This window comes from Sipha flava, unplaced genomic scaffold (genome assembly GCF_003268045.1).
Source record: "Sipha flava isolate LNK unplaced genomic scaffold, YSA_version1 82_pilon_pilon, whole genome shotgun sequence".
Classification (NCBI taxonomy): domain Eukaryota; kingdom Metazoa; phylum Arthropoda; class Insecta; order Hemiptera; family Aphididae; genus Sipha; species Sipha flava.
The window spans coordinates 755,916-777,596 of NW_020273624.1; the positions used below are offsets into that span (position 1 = coordinate 755,916).

At 28.7% G+C, this 21,681-nt stretch overlaps 1 protein-coding gene across 1 annotated transcript in view; it reads right to left on the reverse strand.

Annotated features, from left to right (window-relative positions):
* LOC112693220 (neuroligin-4, X-linked-like) overlaps positions 1–21,681 on the reverse strand; it is a 421,733-nt gene that overhangs the window by 184,773 nt on the left and 215,279 nt on the right. Inside the window, exon 3 of the mRNA XM_025568195.1 lies at positions 3,216–3,377. Coding sequence (XP_025423980.1) covers positions 3,216–3,377 — 162 coding nt within the window. The remainder of the gene's footprint in view (positions 1–3,215; positions 3,378–21,681) is intronic.

Consider the following 21,681-nt stretch of genomic DNA (forward strand, 5'->3'; position numbering starts at 1 on the left):
GATGTTACGTCGATATTTTATCATACAAGATTCGTTTTCGCAAAGCCACCCCGGGCAACATTAGATTTATGCACGAGAATCCACATGTGCGTAAACAGCTCTAAACATTCGTACCATACGCGTACGTATGTGTTGGAAACGTGCGAAGGAATCTATTAAAAAATTGCGAATATTATTCGGATGTATAATAAACGTTTCGAGTATAAATAATAACAGCGACGAAAACAACATCGATGGATATTGTTGGTAATAAAAAAAACTCTCTCGTAATACGTAGTCGTCGGCACAGACACAAGGACCGAAATTGATTTATTTCTTCGCGGAAACATGTTTGAATTAAGCGCTCTGCGGATGTACGGTTACACACGCGTTCACGCGAACGGCTTGGATTTCGTTTGAACGTATTGCAATAATCTCGAGGAAAACTTAACGAAGGAACGGGCGAGACAGCCTATTAATATTGTTATTGAGATTTATTCTCGCGAATACAACTGTTTTTATTATTATAAAAAGCGCGACGACAGTCGTTTCGCGAACAATAATAATAATAACAAACAGTACTGAGACGCGAATAATTATTAATGATGATTCGTATTCCGATTGATTGTTAACGATTCACTTTTGTCCGCGAGAATATTAACCTTTGGCTATGGCCCAGAACGAGTCGTGAACACGTTCGCAAAATCTTATCACGCTACGGCATCGTCATCGCTGTGTCCGTGTATGCAGCGTTTGGAGGAGAAAAAAAAACACCCCCTATTTTAGTGTAGCGTCGGCAGAACAAGCATTTATTTTGTACAGGACCTTACCTGACCGCCGACGGGTTTATACCGCACGATTTAGCTGTTCTCACAATTTATTAAATCATGGATCTGCGCGTCACCGACGCGTTAGGATTTCGGCAAGAGTTATTTTTACAGTTCACGACGATTACATCATTTTATACGAACGATAGGTTTAGGCAACGGTTAGCGAGCGCTTTTTTGTTCACACCACTCATCTCCTACCTGTGTGATAATAATTACTTTTTTCGCTCTTATCTTATTGCTTTGTATTCAAAACCTATTTCTATCCGCGTGACAGAAATATTATATTTTCAACAACGTATACTGCGTGTTTCCGATCATAACAATTTTAACTCAAAAACGATTCCAAACTATACATTTTTTATTCGATTTAAGGATTTTTTTTCCCGCTTACCGTAAAGGTGTTAGATTTAAGTTCCGATTTATCAAGCCGAATCGATACGATAATAGTCTATAACTAACATTTTATTTGTCTATGGATGATTGCAATAAGTCTTGGCATCATAGCATCACGAAAAATCATAAACTTCCATTCGTTATCCGTAATTTATATAATGTTATATATACATCATTTTTTTTAAAAATTTGTATTATAATTTAGTTAGAAAAAATAAAATCATGTATTTCATCACGACGACTAATGGAACAATGCATGCGACCGATAAAAAAGTTGGTTTTTTTTTTAAGCAATTTCATGAAATATAATTTTCCGGTGTTATGACTTATTCCGTAAAAAATTAAAAAATTATGCGTACACAAATTGGTGTTTTCGAATGTCAGTGACAACCGACAATTTGTTTTTTTTTTTTACGTTTAATTTATCAGGAAAACAATAACTGTTCGGATGCGGTCTTTGGTCATATTTTGTTCACGGTTTTTTTTTCCGTACCAAACATAATCAATCATCGATGCGTCATGGCGATGACACTTGATAGGGCAAATAAAAAAAAAAAAAAAAAACAAAACTCGTGTTCAGCAACGGTATTACAGTCAAGGATTATGAATTATTAATAAGCGTTGCCATAATTACACGAAAGGTGCCGGGAATGTCAAAAAATTCAGGAAAAATGAACATGAACTAGAGCTTTCAAAGGGTTTACGACAGCGAAATATGATGAAGAGATAAAGTTTAACGTATTTCTAAAGCATTTCCAAAGTATCCGATCAATGAAAAAGTGGCCGTTGCACTACGGATTTTATCTTTTTATGTTATTATGTTTTTAATTAAAAATTCATTACGGCTCTTGCCGTAAACTAAGAAATTAGTACACACTTCATCGTTTCAGTCGCTTATCAATAATGGTACACGACGATACAGTAGTCCATGGTATACAGTTGATCGTCATCGACATGCAATCACGTGGATTAAAATATTATTGCATTACCACGTGGTGCCTGAACGTGGACGACTCTTGATTTAGTTCGGATTCCGACCAGCATCTATTATCGTAATATTTTTACACTTCTGCAGTACGCGTATAATCCATGGCATACGATTATAATTGTTTTGCCAGATCTTTTGATCTCGAAACATGTATATGTTTTCCATTTCGTTTTTCTCGCCATATCCACCATTTGCTTAGGATTGTAAATAAAACTGCATATTTTTATTTGTTTTTCATCTCGAATGAATCACGGGTGGTTTATCCGACGTGGACGGTAATGATATTATTACTTATTGTTTTTGGAGACGCTACTCTCATTGTTCAACACTGTGTTCAATTAAATTTCACTTTATCCATTCAAGTTTAGAACTTTTGCGAAACTGACATTAATATACTTGAATTATCTCTGTTAAGGACAGTGTAAAGGGTCAATTACTGACCCTTGTCATGTAAATTACATAGAACGAATTGCGATGTACAGACAGTGCTGCTGTGATGTTGTGTACCTACCGAACTATCCTACTTAACCCAAATTAACGCGCGTGCGCAATATATATATATATACGTGTGTATACATTTATTTATATATATAGGCACATAAAAAATTCAAATCACATATTGTCACTGAAACTACTATGTACACTATAGTGTAACGCTGTAGCAGTTGTTCGCTTAGAAACGTTTTATTTTTTAATCCAAACAGTTCACGTGGTACTATGAGTTTACGCGCACACGGATTCGTATTGTTAAACATTAGAAACCCATGTTTTCGCTAAAAACGACCGAGATCAGGAGGTCAACCGATAACCGTGACCGATAATCTGATTCTCTATAACATTTGATTTGAGTTAAAAAAAAAACCGGAAACGTGTTACTAGCACTTCGATGATGCGATAATGAATAACGGTAATGGTATGAAGATCGATATTGATTTGATCCGTAATGTTTTAAAAGCTGAGTGTAAAATACGATATATCAATGATATTGATTATAATATCGATTCGCATGCTGCAAAGGTACTTACCTAATACGCCTAGCCTGTAATTGATAGTGACCACGACCAAACCTCCGTAGCTGGCTAACACCGTGCCGTCGTACGGGTTTCCGGAGTTCCATTCATACGATTCGCCATGAATGAACACCAACACGGGTTTCAGCGATATTTTTTCCGAACTCCCGAAATTGACTGCGAAAAAATAAAAAACAAATTTCGTTACAAAAAAATGTAAATATTATTGCGTCCACTCCTACGAGATAAACAAAACGTGTCAAGTGCTAGTTTAATAGTTCAGCATTGATCTTATATTATTATTATTATACACGTCATTGTCATCGTACGATTGACTTATTTGACAACGTTTTTGGTTCTAATATAGTTTTACGAATAACAAATTTAAAAACCGTGTTATATTCATACCCTGTTAACGAATCAATTACTTTTAATATTTTAAACTGTTTTGTTGTTTTTCTTACAGATCTGTATCATTAAGCTGACTATAGCCTCGGAAGAAATTAATTTATACTTGAATACTTGAGTTCATCGTGTTTGTGATTTGTTTGATTTTTTTTTTTTTTTTTATCTATTATAAGACTTCGATGAAAATCGTATGATTATATTAATACCATAGTTGACAGTGAATATTTAATAAATTAAACATGTAAATAAAAATACTGGACCACTTAAAAGTAATAATATTTTACAGAACATAATAAAAGTTTTTTTTTTTTTTTTGAAGACCGGATTTATATGCATTTTAAATTATAAAATATGCATGCAAATTAAAATTTCAATTTTTATTCATTTTAATTTCACGGTGATAATCATTTATTAATTTTAATAAAATTTTCAAAAATAAAAAGTGAGATGCAAATATGCAACACGGTAATGTAATTTGTTAAATCATAGAAATTATAGAAATAGCAAGTTGAAAAAAATATCCAAATAATAATAATATCCAATAATAATAGTTTTTACTAACTGTAGTCAAATATCAGAAAAATCAAAAAAATCGTTTATTTTAAAATGTTGGTTGGAATAATTTTCCGTCAATCCACATTGTTTATGAATTAACTACTAAATATTACATCTAAATTAAGTGGAGATAACATACAAACTCATATGATAACAATACATGAAAAATATCAAAACAAATTTCTCCAAACGCGTTATAAAAATAGTAATACATGTATACCCATAAGTGACGGCTCAGCGCTGTTGGGTTAACTTGGCTCCAACGTTATTTTTATCAACAATTGTGTAAATATAGCAGTGATTGAAATAATGTATCTATTTATGTTGTTTTCTGTATTGTATCAACAAGATTAGATAAAATAATTAAACTCACGTCTCCATTATAAAACTCATACAACCAACCTATGGCAGTATAATAACCTACACGTACCTACATAAAATCGGTTATTTTTACTCAAAACCTTTTTTGTATTATTAGGTGTACATTTGTACGGTTTTTTTGAATCGCAAATTTTTGCAAAATTATGTAAAACATGCACAAACGTCAGAATATGCAAAAATATACAGTATACAATTTTTATATTTAATCAGCCAAGTAAAGATTTATGGACACTCATTGACTGCATACGAGTACATATAATGTTGAAAATAGCAAATCCGGTCTTTACTTATATCACTACATGAAGTGTAAATTATTTTGTCAAAATTAATTAATACATAATGAAGTGCGTGAATGAGTATATATTGTGTCAACACGTAGAATACTTAATTGTATTTTTCGTTCAACAAAAATAAACTATTGTTCGGGTTATTTCAATTATTCGATGTTTTTCAGGGGTTTTCTCTAGATGACTAATTATTTTCGAAACTTAGTAAATTCCAATTATCTCTTCCTGCATATTTTTTTTATATGTGCCTCTTTTCGAGTTTAAGTTTTATATCAATTAGTGAAACCGTTTATTGATTATTCGAATAAAAAAATAAAAAATAAAAAGAAGGCAACAAAAAAATGAAGCGGACAAAATAAAACTTAGAATATATTTATATTTATTTTAAACTTTTTGAATATTAAAATGTTAAATAAGACATTAATAAATGAGTTGAGTTTGAAATTTAAAGTTTATGTGCTGAAGTCGTTATGCACTAAAAAAATTAATGTAAATGTTAATTATTCCGAAATAAAACTGTAATAAATTCTGTAGTATTTATTATTCACAAACAAATACCCAGATTTAAGACTTTTATCAAATATCATTACTGCTGTTTACGAAATAAAAATGGACCATTATTGCTTTTCGCAGCTGAATGTCAAAAAGTGAACAGTTGTAAATTTAAATATTATCAACAGTAAAAAACGCTTTTTTAAATTGACACTAGTATTAGACTAACTCATCACTAGAGCACAAGCCAGTCATACGTTACTTAAGGTGGCATACAATTTTAAAGAAATTGAAGTAGCAAAGTTAGATACATATTGATAACAGACAACAATAATTAGCCATTTTCGTCTCTAGTATAATTGTATTAGCTCCCTGTGACGTGATTATATATAATATATTGATATATAATATGATTATATCATATTAGAATTCTGATTTGCAATGTCTTTAATACAGTACGTCGTGACGTTACCGTTTATCATGAGCAGACGTTCATTCATTATGTTCGTCCGTTATCGTTTTTATTTCGCTAATGACTTTCTGAATCTATAGTTTTCAATATGTCTCAGAATACCTCTAAACGCAATTTATCATCAACATCATCATCATCATCATCATCGTCTACTAAAGCCGGAAGGAAAAAAGCAAATTATTCATTTCTCTAAACCACTATGCCTCTCATAATGTAGATGATGGTTCTCATCCGGAGGTGTTCAGTTCTCCGCCCATCAAAAATCCATTTCCAGACCAGTAAAACACACCGTCCATCAGCGAAGAATCATCTCCGAGTACCAAAGTTCAAACATCTTACTTCTACATAAATGGAGACTACGAATTCTCCGCGCTCAAGAAACCATTATTTTATACCATCGAACATTTATCTTAAGCCTTAACTTGGCAAAAATTAAAATAGTAGGACGAACATTACAAAATAGATTATTTTAAGCTAATTTAAGTAAAAGTACCGAAATATTTGTTTGTATGCACAGACAAGGTAACAATTACTTCTAACGCGAATAATACATACCTTGCCGATAACGAACAAATCGAATTTCACATATTTTTGCTCGAGTCATTAAAGCAGTATAATTTATTTATTAGGTATCTCCCTACCAGCTCTGTTGAAGACATACAAACTAGTATATTAAGTATATAGATACAATTTATCTGATATACTGGTTTGTATTCATTTAATGACTTCAACATTTGTCTTCTGACATTTAATGTCATGATATTATTCGTGTCACGAATATCCTACACAGTACCCCTATTCCATACTCCAATTGCCTCATTTTCGGATCGACTTAAAATATGTAGATAATAATAGTGACATTTTCATACTGGACCTGCTCTTTCACACTAAAAGTAAATCGAGTTTCTGAGGAAAATGCTTACCTTCCACAATGCAAATTGTGCCAAGTTGACTTCCATACAAGTAATCAAATGTGGTAAAAAATTTAAAAAAAACTTAAGGGATCATGTATCAAAAATAAAAACACCCCACTCCTAATACCACCTTCTTTAAGAATTATGTCTTTCAATGCTAAACATAATATATCATACGCCAACATTACACTTGTAACTAAGTCTGGAAACTCAATCAACAAATTTCTTTAAATATTTTAATGCGATGATTAATTCATTTATATTTTTAATAACCATCGTATTGAATCACCTACAACCATCTTGTCTATTCCCTAAATAATGCCTTAATTATATATTCTAATCGACTTATGAATTTTAATACATTTAATGCATCCATTATAATATAGTTATAAACATGATTTTCTGTTTTTGTTTATCATAATTATTACTGTTTGATAATTTATTATTATAAATGTATAATATAACCTTATTTTTTACAACATTTACTATTCATTACATAAAGATTATGTTATATTTTTATTATAAAATGTGTATACATACTATAGCTAATTACCCAATTTTATTATATAGTATCATTTATGCATTGTAAATGTTGAGCTGTAATATTTGTTACTGATAGCTCCTAAAATATATATATATAATAAATATAATCTACAATAAAGAGTGGAAAATACGTTTTTCATTTCAGGGCAAAAAAAATTTAACAATGGACCTAGAAGCCTAGTTATAACGCTTTTTTCGTGTTTGTACAAACCTAATATTTTATCAGTCATTATTTTTATTATAGTTCGAAAACCGTAGAGTAAAAAATGTATTATTTTTATAAACATTTAGTACAAGTATAAATTTAATAATACAAATAAATAATAATTTGTCACATTCGTTCGATTTAATCTTTATTATTATTATTATTATTGAATACCAAAATCATAATCTTATAATTTCAAAATAATAGAATTTGTCAAATAGAGAAATAGAAAAATACTACATATAATATTTACCTATAAAACACATTAAATAACTAATTTAAATATTTTTCTTATTGTGATTTTAGCAGCATTTTTGTGGTCCCATATTTTAAAAGAAAATGATCATATTTTGAGTGGTCTGTCCCTAACAATGCTTCCACTAGAATGTGTTATCAACAAAGTACAACTAAAATTCCCTGTACGATACTCACCCAACGTCAATCATTATTTCGTTTCTAAAGTTCTAAGATCTTTCCGGCAGACTTATGCGTTTGATGAAGAAACACTTTCAACCATTAAACACATATGAACTCTTAATACCGAAAGTTAATAAAATCAAACTAGCTGTTTAAATTGTATAAGTATTAATCTGTCCAATGAATTAAGTTTAATCCGTATCAAAGTTCCATAATATTTGTCAAACTCCATAATTTAAGTTATTGTCCTATTATATGTTAATAATTGATTTCGATATCTAATAACCATAAAATAAGTTATAAGCTTTCATTACTCGAATTAATATATTTCTTGTTTCTATATAACCATAAAACAAGTAGATAAAATAAATAAAAATGAATTTAAAAATCTCTTACACAACGCAATTGATGTAAGGCCGAATTGTATATTTTTGATACTTTAGTGCTTACTCTAAATAGTTAATTACAATGAAAATATCACTTTTATGTATTTAATTTTTATATTTTAACTGTTACAATATATTATTTAGCATAATATAGTGATTCATGTATAATTTTTACGTCATAATTTAAAAACATAAATTTATTTATGTGTCTAAAACCATCATGAAACGTATATTATGTTCCGTATTAACAAAAAACTGTTTACAATGTAAACAAATGATAATTAAATATGAAAACAATATTGTTTTATGAAGATTTAAATTCTAACATATACAAGTTCATGATGAAAATGGCTTGGGCCGTAGTTACGGTGGTTAGTAAAACAGTTTGGTGTTAACGGATTCTGAAAAAAATAGTCTGATTAGCCATATTAAAAGAAAATTAATATTCAAAAAATAATAGTCCTGGATGATACTCGAAGAGTTCCGTACGTCTGTGCAATGCTACACAAAGTTAGACACTTAGGCCACTTAGTGTATATTCGCCGTACAGTTTTTGTACATATTCCGAAACTGGACTGCACTGAACGACTGTTAAAAATAAAGAGTACCGATTGGGCTGGGAACATGTACTTCCATAATTTTAGAGTTACGACAACAGTATTATTTATGCAATACGAGGTGCATTTATCGAAACAATAACATTCGGTCGTCACAAGCCGATGTTACACGGTGAATATTAAATGTTGTCAATCGGGTAGTCATTGTACGTACACGGTTTCTATATTATTGTGTTTAATCGGCTTTGGCGCGTTGCCGGAAATCGTGTTTATGTTATTGCCGGTGCAGGTGACATCGTACGTGTTTGTAGATTAATGTGGCGACTTATAACAGTATACGTGTCTCTATTTCTGTTATTTTTGCTGCTTTTATTATCATAGAGGTCCGATGGTTATGGACGAGGAGTGGTAAAAATTAAACAAAAACCGAACGAACGAGGGGTCGATGTGAATTGATGAATCAGTTCGCGATCCGGTGACGATCCGAATTTCGAGAACACCCGTATGGGGCGCGCAAAGGGACAAAGAGGTTGCGCGATATGAGCGGGGTGCAAGTCTAAGGAAACGTCGTATTCTCACCACCATACTTATGTGCGAGTGTCAGAGACGAGGTATTCTCGGAGAGTTTTACAGCTGACCCGTGAAATCAATTTGATCCCGAATGGATTTGCGACCCGGCCACGAGGACGAATTCCTTTAACGGAAATAACAATGATGATGATAACAAACAATGAACGCGGTCGTCCTGGTCATCGCCACCGTTTCAGTAACACGGTTACGGTACAGCGGGTTATACGCGCGCGCATCTCGCGGCTGTACCGTTGACGTGCGAAACCATCGTTCTTTCGATGGCCACGGTGAAAACCACCTGGTACAACATTAATATTACTGGTAAAATAAATGCAACGACCTTTGGCTCATTTTTCTCACCCGTATTGACGGTACGGGATTAATCTTCGCACGTAACGTTTTTTTTAGTCTTTCTATATTTTTGGAGTGGTAAAAAAAAAAATTGTACAAACTTATTGTACTCCACGCGCGCGTACATACGTCCATATACGTGGGACGTAAGTTTTTTTTTTCAACAAAAAATCTGCGGTTTATTGTTACAAAATAATTATGGGACATTTTTTTTCAAAATTTTTAATTAATTTATTTTTAAACCAAGTGGGAGGGGTCAAACGCTGTTCTTTCCACCGACGTTACACGTTAACGTTACACGACTAACAAAATGTTACCCCTTTATACAATTTCGTTCACCGGTTGAATTTAATGTTCTTTTTTTTTTCAATACATTATTAACCTCGTTCGTAGACGATCGTTCTAGACGTTTACATTGCAACACGTTTATGTTGCTGTACGTTCAGAACCCGAACGAAAAACAACATGAACGTTTGCATTCAGGTGAACAATTGTTGATACGTTTTCGAATCTGATGTTAACACAGCAGTAAATTCACTCGTAATCGACTTCAATTCCGTCTTGTTATGCATGACTCGTGAATAATACCATTTGATTGATTCGGGGATTTCAGATACGAATGCAATGCTTATAAAAATTTTAACGATTTTTTTATTCAGAAAACAACGAAATATCGAAATCGAGTGTCATACACAAGCACCGATATTTCAGTGTACCTACACAGGATACACTAGCAGTATTATAATTATTACATCACGCAAGCTTGTCATTTGAAGTAAAGTTAAGGTATGAGAACCGACTAATTTGAAATTGTTCAAAAATATAATTTACGCATGAAAACATTTTAATTTAAATAAAATCATGAACATCTGTAATTAATATGACAGTCTATTGTATGTATAGTTACATAGAAAACTCCTTTTTAGAGCTGAAATCGAAAGATAGTTATTAAAGTATTACAGTAATAAGTTATTACTAATAATCTAATAATACTATATATAATAATAATAATAATACTAATAATAAGAATATATAATTTAAATAATTCGCTGAATTAGATGTAAGAACGTAAACTTTTTTTTTTTTATAATATATTTAATTTAAAATGTTATCGTGTGTTTAATTTGAAAGGTAACAAATAATATTTTAAACACATTACTTTGAATTTTATATGGCTTTTATTTGACTGCAACCAAACATAAAAATATACTTGATTTTAATAAATCTTAGTTTTTAACAAACTTTATCAATGCGTGCACATTAAAATAAAAATATATTAACAGTAATTACTACTTTTGAGACTGGATATAGTTAACTTTTTATTTTAAGTATTTTTGACGCTTATAGTTTTTTTAATATCTTCAAAATTTACATTTTTGTAAACTGTCAATAGTTTAAAATTACATAATTCATTATTAATTACGCGTTTATAATTATTATTTAATTTATTTTGAATTAAAATTACAAAATACATTTATTATTTTGTGGGGTTTATAAGAATTATCATTAGAATATATCGATTATTTTTACTTATTTATGAAATGTAAATTTTGATGATATCAAATAACAGTTAAGGTTAGAAAAAGTATAGTCATCCAAATCCATTCTCAAAAATAATGGTTCTCGTCTAAGAACCGGTATTTTGTTTTATTGTTCATGTGTGGACAAAAATTGAAAAAAATTTGAACTTATCATGCTCATGCACATTTATATATTCTGTACACAGTAAAAAAAACGGAAATCGAATGATCATAGGTTTGAAATAATTCCTGTTACTATTAAAAATGAACATATAGTATAACGTTGTAATATATTATCTATACAGAATAATATACTTTCATATTTGATGTATAATTTACTCGAAATTATAATGAGATAATACAACATCCCGTTGGAACATTTTTACTTGAAATTTTTACATGCACACAAAAATTTTTTGGTGATAAATTGTTTTCTTTTCGTGAACGACTGTACAAGGATTTTTTTACATTTTTAAATATAATTTCCGTTTGATAGCTGAACATATTGTAATTGCGTCGATCTAAATGACAGACACGTGTGTGATAATTTATAATTTATCTGTCAAACGCAATGGAGTCTTCCAACTGTCAATTTATCTTTTCAATTCAATATTTTCACACTAACAAATACAGACAGTGTCTGTGGTTGTGTCTATTTTCTCTCAATAACTACCAAAATAACCTTATACTTTCGGTTGATCACTCGTAATTCGATTTCGTCCATCAAAAGCAAAAAAGCTACGTGTTGTATGCTGTGGGATAATGGGAAGCGAGAAAAAAAACTGTCAACGTCTGAGAGAAAAATACAAAATTCTACTGGTATCTAATATTTTCATCAAACACCTTAAAAATATTACTTTTCATCCCTCCGTACAAAACTTTTTTTCTTTTTCTAACTCAATTCATTTTTTTTATGATGACAAGAAACAAAACACAACAACACTATTCTTCTTGAAATATATTGAGATTTCTGGAGTACAAATCTATGCACATAAGTTAATATTTCTTTGAAAAACATTGGACAAAAATACGTTCCACTTCGACGCACTATAACACATAACATCCGAACAATAGAATCCATTCATGCACGTAAGTATGCGTTGTCAATTGAAAATGTGTACATTGTTTGCATAATTTCAGCTAAAATTTGATATAATATTGGGTAGATCAAAAGATATCATTATATTGAAATAACTGTTATAAAATCCTTTTTCACCTTGATAAGTGTATACTTAATTTTTACCCATAAATTTCTTTTGATATCGTCAGTTAAAGTTTCGTACAATGCACGGAAATATAATATTCCGAGCTGGAATTACGAGTAATCGAGATCAACATAATGCGTTGGTATTAAGATTTTGATTGGAATAACTGAAACCATTACGGCTTTCTAGTAAAACTGTTTAAAATACGTTCTTTGAGATAAACGATAAAAAAAAAAAGTTAATATTCGAACAATTTATTGCATTCAATTTATTTTTAATACATCCAAAATCTTATATATATATCAACGTGTATTTACACGTCAACCAGATGAAATTCAAGCGATAATACGTTTTGAATAAAATCATTAAAAGAAAAATACGATTGAGGCATTCAATTGAATAGATATTCATGTGAAAATGAATAATTATTTGATACTTAATCGAATGAAGTACTTATTTGTAATGGTCAAATCAAAACTGATGTAAAAAAAGATCATATTGTACTGGTAAGGTATTATTACATAGACAATTATTAATAAATATCGTTGCTACGTTACGAATTGTTTGAAATAATTATTTTCATTCTTTCACTAACGTTTCTTTTTTAAATATTAATTTTCTTGCTAAAATAATATTTATTTTCCGGAACAAAATTACCACGCAATGTAAGTGAGATGGCGAGATTACATTTGTTGTGTATCCATAGAAATTATTAAATATTTTGTGTTCGGTTTAATAGAATGCTTGTCGATGGACAGCAAACAAGTGAAACATAAATTGAACCCTACAAAATAGAATTTAATTAACAACACAATACCTGAATAATTGTCCGGTATAGTGTTATGTATTGATTGATATGTCAATTCTGATGTTATCGCAATAGCAGTAGATGTATAATGGATTGTCCTAAACGACCAGCGAGCAGTGTCTGGTACAGACATGCTCTTAGACCAAACTAGTTATAGAAAATTGAATGCTCATGTTAAACTTATTGATTTTATTTTTTTTAAATATATACAGATTGTCCCAGAATGATACGACAAATTCAATAACTATTGTTTTGTTTAATATTTGATATTTTTTTTTTTATTTATTTTATAAATACTTAGATCTTGAGCTACAAAAAAATTGGAATAAAGATTTTTTTTGATTTTTGGAACTTAAATTTAAAAATTTGAAATTTTATTCAACAGTTTGAAAAAAAATCCAAAAAAGCCATTTTGGAAACAGGATTTTCAAAAAAATATGTTGTTTGAAAATTTAATAAAGGTAGATTCGTTAATTTTATATATTTTTTTTTAATTTTGTGAAAAGTTAACAATTTTATTTTATATCAAATAATTATTGTAACCCATATTATTGTATGATCAATGCCTAATCAAAATTGAAATTATTCCCAAATTTTTATAATCATTTGTAGCTATTATCTTACTATCATTAATTTAAAAATTAATATTGATCTTTATAACCTCAAGTAATTGACATAGGTACTTAATGTATAAATTTATCAATATAAACAGATAATCTTAAACATTTAAATTTGCTAATTCATAATCGAAAAAAATTAATAGTTTTTTGTGGTTTTGACAATTTTGTTACATTTAACGTTTTTGGGTACAGTGCAATTTGAAGAAAATTGTTCATCTTACTTAGGTAAATAATGTTTACATTATATCATACCAAAAATCAAATTTAAAGTTATTTTAAATAATTTATTGAAAAAATGCAAAATATAAAAAATGCCACATTGTTTAAAAACATCAATAAATTCCCTAAAACTAGTGGACTTTCAAACTGAAAATCAACACGAATCAAATCATTATGGAATTTTTAGTACATAACATTAATTAATGTAAGTATAATTATTATTTATAATATACTTCTAGATATCGATTAACTATTTAATAAAGTAGATATTAATAACAGAAATATCAGAAGTGTATTTATATGGTGTATCAGTAATAAATATAAAATATGTATCGAATATCAAATGTAAAATCAATTAAGCGTACATAAAATAGAAAACTAAATTACCATATTAATAAATTATTGAAAAGGTACACAACAAAATAAACTAAACCAAAAGAATATTGTGTGAATTTTCTGTATTCATTTTCTGACTATTTCAAAACTTATTATGTTAACATATTAATATATTGCTATGTTGTACATTTAGATAGCCCAAATTTAAAGTATTATTTATATGCGCTATACTTATTATGACCTAAAAATTTAGAAATTTAGAGAAAAAAAAATGTTTTATTTAATAATATAGTTAATAAACAAATATATATTTTTGATTATAATGAGAAAAAGGCACAACACTCTTTAAATATGCAGAATAGTTTTTAAAAAATGTTTATACAGTAATATATAAACCATAAGGACATAGTGGGTTACTGTGTTATTTTTCCATGTTCTATAATAATATATAAATACTATATAATCAGAGCCCTGTTTATTAATTACTACTTTCATCATATTAATTTTAAGGTAACTTAATGAATGATCGTTTTTATTATTCTTAGCTGTAATTTGTTTAGTCATTAAAATATATTAAGATTTACAAAAGTACTGTACATAATGCAACTTGTTTGTAAATGCTTTTTTATTTTAGTTGGTAAAGAAAATGTGGTCAATTTTTTAAAAAAAAATTGATAAATGTTAGAAATTCAATCTTTTTTTACCCTTTGACTATTGCACAAAACATAATTGACATAATGTCAAATCCAAAGAATAAGTCTTTAATAAATTAATATCAAGCAAAAAATAAAAAAAATAATTGAAAATTTTAATAATGTGCACATAGAAAAGAAAGGGTGAACCATAATCCTTTGGGACCCTTTCAACTGACATAGTTGTAACTTATTTTTTCTTGAAATAGGAAAGAAAATCATGAAAATAATATAAATGTTGTGGAAAATTTTATTTTATTCTTGCTTACTTTTCTAAAAAATAACTATAACAATGTAAAGTTCCCAATTTGCCAATTTATACTTTTATTTTTATTAGATCGTCCTAATATGTAAACAATTGTATTATAACAAAACTATTTGTAAAAAAAATGTTGTTTTATTCTTTTCTTTAGTTTTTTCTTCTTAATATTTTTTTTTAAAATATTCTTACTATTTATATTACACTGGTGTATTTCGATATAATTAGGGTGTTATATGAATATAATAAAAGCACAATAACAACTTCGAAGTTATATCTTGAAAAGTTCCTTAAAAGGAATCAGTTATCAAAATAAACATATTCTAAGGTTAGACATATATTATGCTATACACTAAATTTTTAAGATTTAATAAAATAATAAAAATTAGTATAACATTTTAAAATTATTAATATTTTATATTTTTATATTAAAAAAAAAAAAAAAATGGTTCTAAATTATATTTTCTAAATACAAACCATAACAAAATATAATTATACATTTCTTTTTTTTATTATTATTTGCTTGTATATAACTCAATTTAAGGAACCAGATATTATATGACAATTAAATTAATATCGATAGCAACAATTGCTTATAGTATAATTCATTATCAGATAAGATTATGCTACATGCTATTTTATTTTATATGGTATTATACAGTTGTAATAATCAGATTGATATTTAAAATATTTCATTTTTATTTTAATAACGATTTGTTGATTATTTTTTAGGTCCCTCAAACAATGTTTCACAGCACCTACATTTAAAATTACGGCTCCACACGATTTATATTACGATTTTACCATCAATCACCATTCAATAATGTTTATGGTATTTAAAAAAAAAACATGTATAAAAAGTAATTATGTGAATTGTATCATAAAATCCCTACTTACAAAAAAAATTGTTTTTTATAAAATTTTATTTGATATTATAAGATCATCGTAGTCACTATTTTTTTTTTTTTTTTTGAGTATTAAATTTTTATTATTTATTATTTTTTCTATTTTTAATTTTATTTAGAACTTTTGTGATGAAAAATGTAATTCATTAGTAACAAATTTACAATAAAATATTCATAATACAGGTTTGAAAATACAGATAAGTATTTTAATAAAAATAGCATGTACACTGTACATTGTACAAGGTATAGAGATTGTTATAGAAACAATTATAATTAAAATAATAATTATTTTATAAACTAAAATGTATTGATATTAAACAGAAATAAGGTGTGCAATTAGATTAAGATTAGTATTGAGGAGAGGATATAGAAGACGGAAGCAGTTGTTTTACAAAAATTGATAATAAAATTAGTAATGGATTGAAAACAGCATTATGATTCTCGAGAAATTTGGGAAACAAGTGTTTAAGGGTAGTTAATTCCCTTTTATTTCCGATTTGAACTGGAACTCAGAGAAAATAGCCACTAGTTGGATATCAAAACACATATTAAAAAAAAAAAAAAAAAAACTTTAATCCATACATAACTAATGAGTGATAAAACCGAAAACATTCTGTGTAATGAGAGGAATCTAATATTCAATAGGCACTATTCACAATGGAAAGCTGCCGAAATGAAAATAGTTTTCAACATCGCACACAAGAGTGGTAAACGAAATCTATTACACTCCGGTGGATAATTCTTATCAGCACAACCATTGATTTAACAATGTACAGATACATCATAATATATTACTAAAACTGATAGCACATATGCAGACTCATTATGACCAACTTCATTCGGTTTGGTGAAAATAGGTTTTCAAGTCGAATGCAAAGGATTACATTGCCTTGCCGTCTTGCCCTCGTATGTACCACCAATTCTAACGGTAAAATTGTATTCAGGTTTATTCGCACCAATAGATGTTATATCTGTCTTAATAGTGTGATACCAAAAATTAGCCTAGTAGGAATCTTGAACCAAACGTGAAGAACGAAACAATTCGACAATAGGTTATAGAAAAATGTAAAACAATTTTTTCTGGTCTCCTACACGTGCATGTATTAATATTGCCTAAACAAAGCGCCGTCACACGAACGGAATTAATTTCGAAAATGTACGATGTAAACGTTGTAAACGATTGTATTACAATATAATTCTACTCAGAGAAAGAATTATGATTATCATTGATATATTTCGATTAAACGCTAAAAATATTACGTAAATCTGTTTAATGTGTTTTGTGTAAACGGTCATACGTGCTAATGAAACTATTACAATTAACTCAGATTATGTGAAAGACTGTAACCGGTATGGTTTCTTATCATTTACATACAAAATATGTCAACTCAATATTTTTAACCGAAAAATGAACACACCTGGTCAGAACGTTGAAAAGGGATTCGTCGTTTTTTCCCAATAAAAATGTAAATTACAAAAAAATTAATTAAATAAATATAATAGAGAAACAATCGAGAACCAATATCTTTTTATCAAAATTTTAGAAAATTTATCCTGTATCTATACTTGAAAATCATGGCACTGTAGAGCAGTGAATTTTTTCTTTGGCAATTCTATTTTAATTTTAGTGTGATAATGTAATTCGATTTGAAAATATCACTATTGTTTTTGGCAATTTTTATATCGATGCGAAATAAAGGTAAAAGGAATTTTGTAGTACGATATAATTTAAGTGAACCGTATAATTCCGTGACCCATATCTGTTACACTGTCATGTAACTCTATATCTTCAACAGTAGTTGATGGGTGGAGGTACCTGATAAAAATGGTATTTGATTTCGATCGTTTAGACAAATATGTGAATAATTCAACTGAATTATATTTAGTTACACCTACGGTGCGAATAATCCTGTATTTTAGAGTACTTTTAAAATATATACCCGATAGATTAACAAGAACAAATAATGCATTTTGATTGTGGAAAATTCGTGACCAATACTTAGATGAAAGGGAGTTGCAATGGAAAATTTTCTCGGATAGGATTCCACGCAAATATGCTGTGTGCTGCATTGGTCATGAGATAATATTGCGACTGGTGAAGCCGAAGAAGAACTAAATACCTGCTGATAAAACGCATTGTTCTCGGATGGAGAGGCATAGAGAGAGATAGGCTTTAGTTTGACTTATACTTTGCTTTATTTGTCATTGGTTTTCGTAGACAACGTTTATTATATGAAAGGTAAATTGCATTTAGAAGTATTTCGATACACGCTTGAATTTACAATTATTTAATTAGACTCGTTAGTGAATTATGAAGTATGATAGTGACCATCGCAATGAACATTTGTTCATGTTATACAAACGCTGATAACTGAAACAACTTATAAAGTTATGATCGGCATTTTGCTCGATAATACTAGTGTAATTAACGCACAAATTGTAAACAGGCCCAAAGCATTGGAGATCAAAATATTAACAGTACAACATTCTAACGAATCATTATATAGTTGATAATATGCTCAACTTACCAGACACCAGCAGAAATATTCCTAAGTCTAGATGGTACTATAAAGTATGTTAACTAGTAATAATGTGATACGTATAAGATTCTTGACTAAATATAAACTTCAAGAACTATTTAGAAATATCAGACGAGGGACGTGAAAATTAGAAAACTATAAGTACATAATTTGATTTAAATTGTATTACATTTTTATACTTTAAATATTTAAATTGCATAAGCTACAATATATTTTTAATTTTAATAAAATAACAAATGTGTTGTATTTCAAAAAATAAAACGAACAATTTCATAGCAGAATATTTGTGTCTTACTAGCAATATATTTAAATGAAACTGGTATGTTCTTTTTTTAAGACGGAATACTGGTATGATCTGAAACTAATGAAGTGTTTCGTTTAGAAAACAATTTATACAATACTTTATTACCTAAAAATTCAACAAAAAAAAAAATAAATACTTTTCAAGACAAATTACGCAAAGTATGTGAGAGCTATTTAATTAAAAAAAAAAAAAAAAATTAAGATACAACCATTTTTATATAATACAGCGAAATGTAGGAAAAAGTTATAACTATTGATAAATTATATATATTTTAAATACATGTTATATTGTATGTATTTGTATGTTATATTAATTTTAATCAACATTAATATTTTCTTATTTATTTTTGTTAATATTATTTGAATTTAATTAGATGATGGATAGTGATTTATCAAAACTATAAAATTATTGTAAATATTTTAGGTCCAGTCAAAACTAAATTTTGAAGAGTTCTATAAATTCTATAAACTGTATCAATATTCCATGATGGTAGAATATTAGAAATCAAATACAAAATAATTTGGTGAATAAAAATATATTTAAAAATATCAAATTCTTTTAACACCAATATACAACCATATTGTTTATTTTATCGGTTTTAGCCGTTTCTAAAATATGTTTACCATATTTTATAAAATTTCAATTAAAAACTACATGAGTCTTATTTTTTTCTTAGTTTAACATCTAATTTATAAGTCTAATATAGTATATTATAATTATTATATTTCTTGGGATAAAATATAAACACGTGACTCGAGATTAACTTAGTAAATATATTAGAAAGAAACACAATGCAATCTCTTAATATCGATGTTGATAAAAAAATATTGACTGTGATCGTATACTATTTCCAACGGTTTGATATACAACATATTTACTCTATTATAAGATATATTGATCAGTTTTCCAATGGTTAAGCATTGGTGGTCACTAAAACCCGCCAGTAATAATAATGAAAAAAAATAGAAAATGAAAAACATTAAAGAAAACCAATCCGTATGATCACGTTTATATGTTATCAAATCCGTCGTTAACTGTACGATTGTCTTCAATATTGTCAGTGGCACGGTAAGATCACGTTTACTAATATGCCAGGTGACAATAATACTTCCGTACAGCGAAAAGCGATTGGACATGGATCACCGTAGATTACGGCGATATTCCAAACGCAAGTCACGTACTCGAAGAAAAACCATGCGAGACCTCGTATTGTTTCCCTTACATTAAGTGCATCTAAATCCAGCCGGACAAAATGATTATTATTCTATGTTAATGGCTAATGCAATTGCTGTGTCTGTTCCGCTACGCGTCGGCTACCGGATACCATCTAGTAATAACGTTACACATGCGAGATAACCGTTTACCCGGTATCAATTAAACCGGTGTAATCTTTCAATGCGCTCAGATCCCTTGTATCCTGCCATTTGTTGGGTACCCGCCGCAACCCTCGTAACAAACACCCCCACGGTCTGCAGCATACGTGTAGCAACACACATCACCGTGCGCTTTCGACGAGCACCCCAAACATTTGAACGGGAGAAACGAATAACGATTTTCACCGTTGTCACCATCCAGATTTCTGGTTTGACGTCACGTTGACGTATGCTGCGAAATCGAACGGGGTTTCGTAAAGGATAACAACTGCTTATGGTTTTCCGGGTAAATTGATTGAATATATCGACATTTTCGCCCCCCCCCCCCGGATAATCTGTAGACACAGTCGTAGACGTATGAAAAATAAAAATTACTTCACTATAAAATTATGTATCTAATGTATTCATCCGTTTAAAGGACATTTTGATCGAATGAGTGATTCGCACGAAGGAATATAATAAGAATAAAAACACATACGAGTTTAATATAATGCATTTGCAATATTCTGGTATGTGCATGGATATTCGAATAATACACTAAATAAATATTTTGTATTGCGTTATACAAACCGGGTATGACCAATGATTTTGATGATATGAAATAATGTTTTTCCATTTCTATTTTTAAACATTTCGTAACATAATAAGGGTGACTGGACTAACAGTTTGATTGCGATTTACTCATGTCAACTAAACATATTTTACTTCTAAGTAAAATTGACAATATTATGTACATATATGACTTTGAAAATTGAAAATTTCCGGTAACAGTCTTTAATGGAAAACAAACATATTTGTACCGTATAGAATTTAATAAAACATTATTTCTTTTTTCATAATATAAAATCGAGTTGTACAAAGAAAACAATTACTTAGTCAAAATTTCAAACAATTTAATTATTTTATTTTAAAGTTCTTGAAATATTACATCAGGATTCTCGTTATACAAAATAATGAGTGTAATTATTTTAGAGAGAGACAATAACATTTTTTTTTTAATTTAATTACATAACAATTAAAATATAGCATGGTTGTAAATTATTTCTAAGTTTTGTTTTTTAAATAATATTTAGAAGTATCTAACTATAGGGTTCATTTTTGACATTATCCGTTGAAATTTCATAAACGTACTATACAAATTAAAATATAATGAAAAGGTATG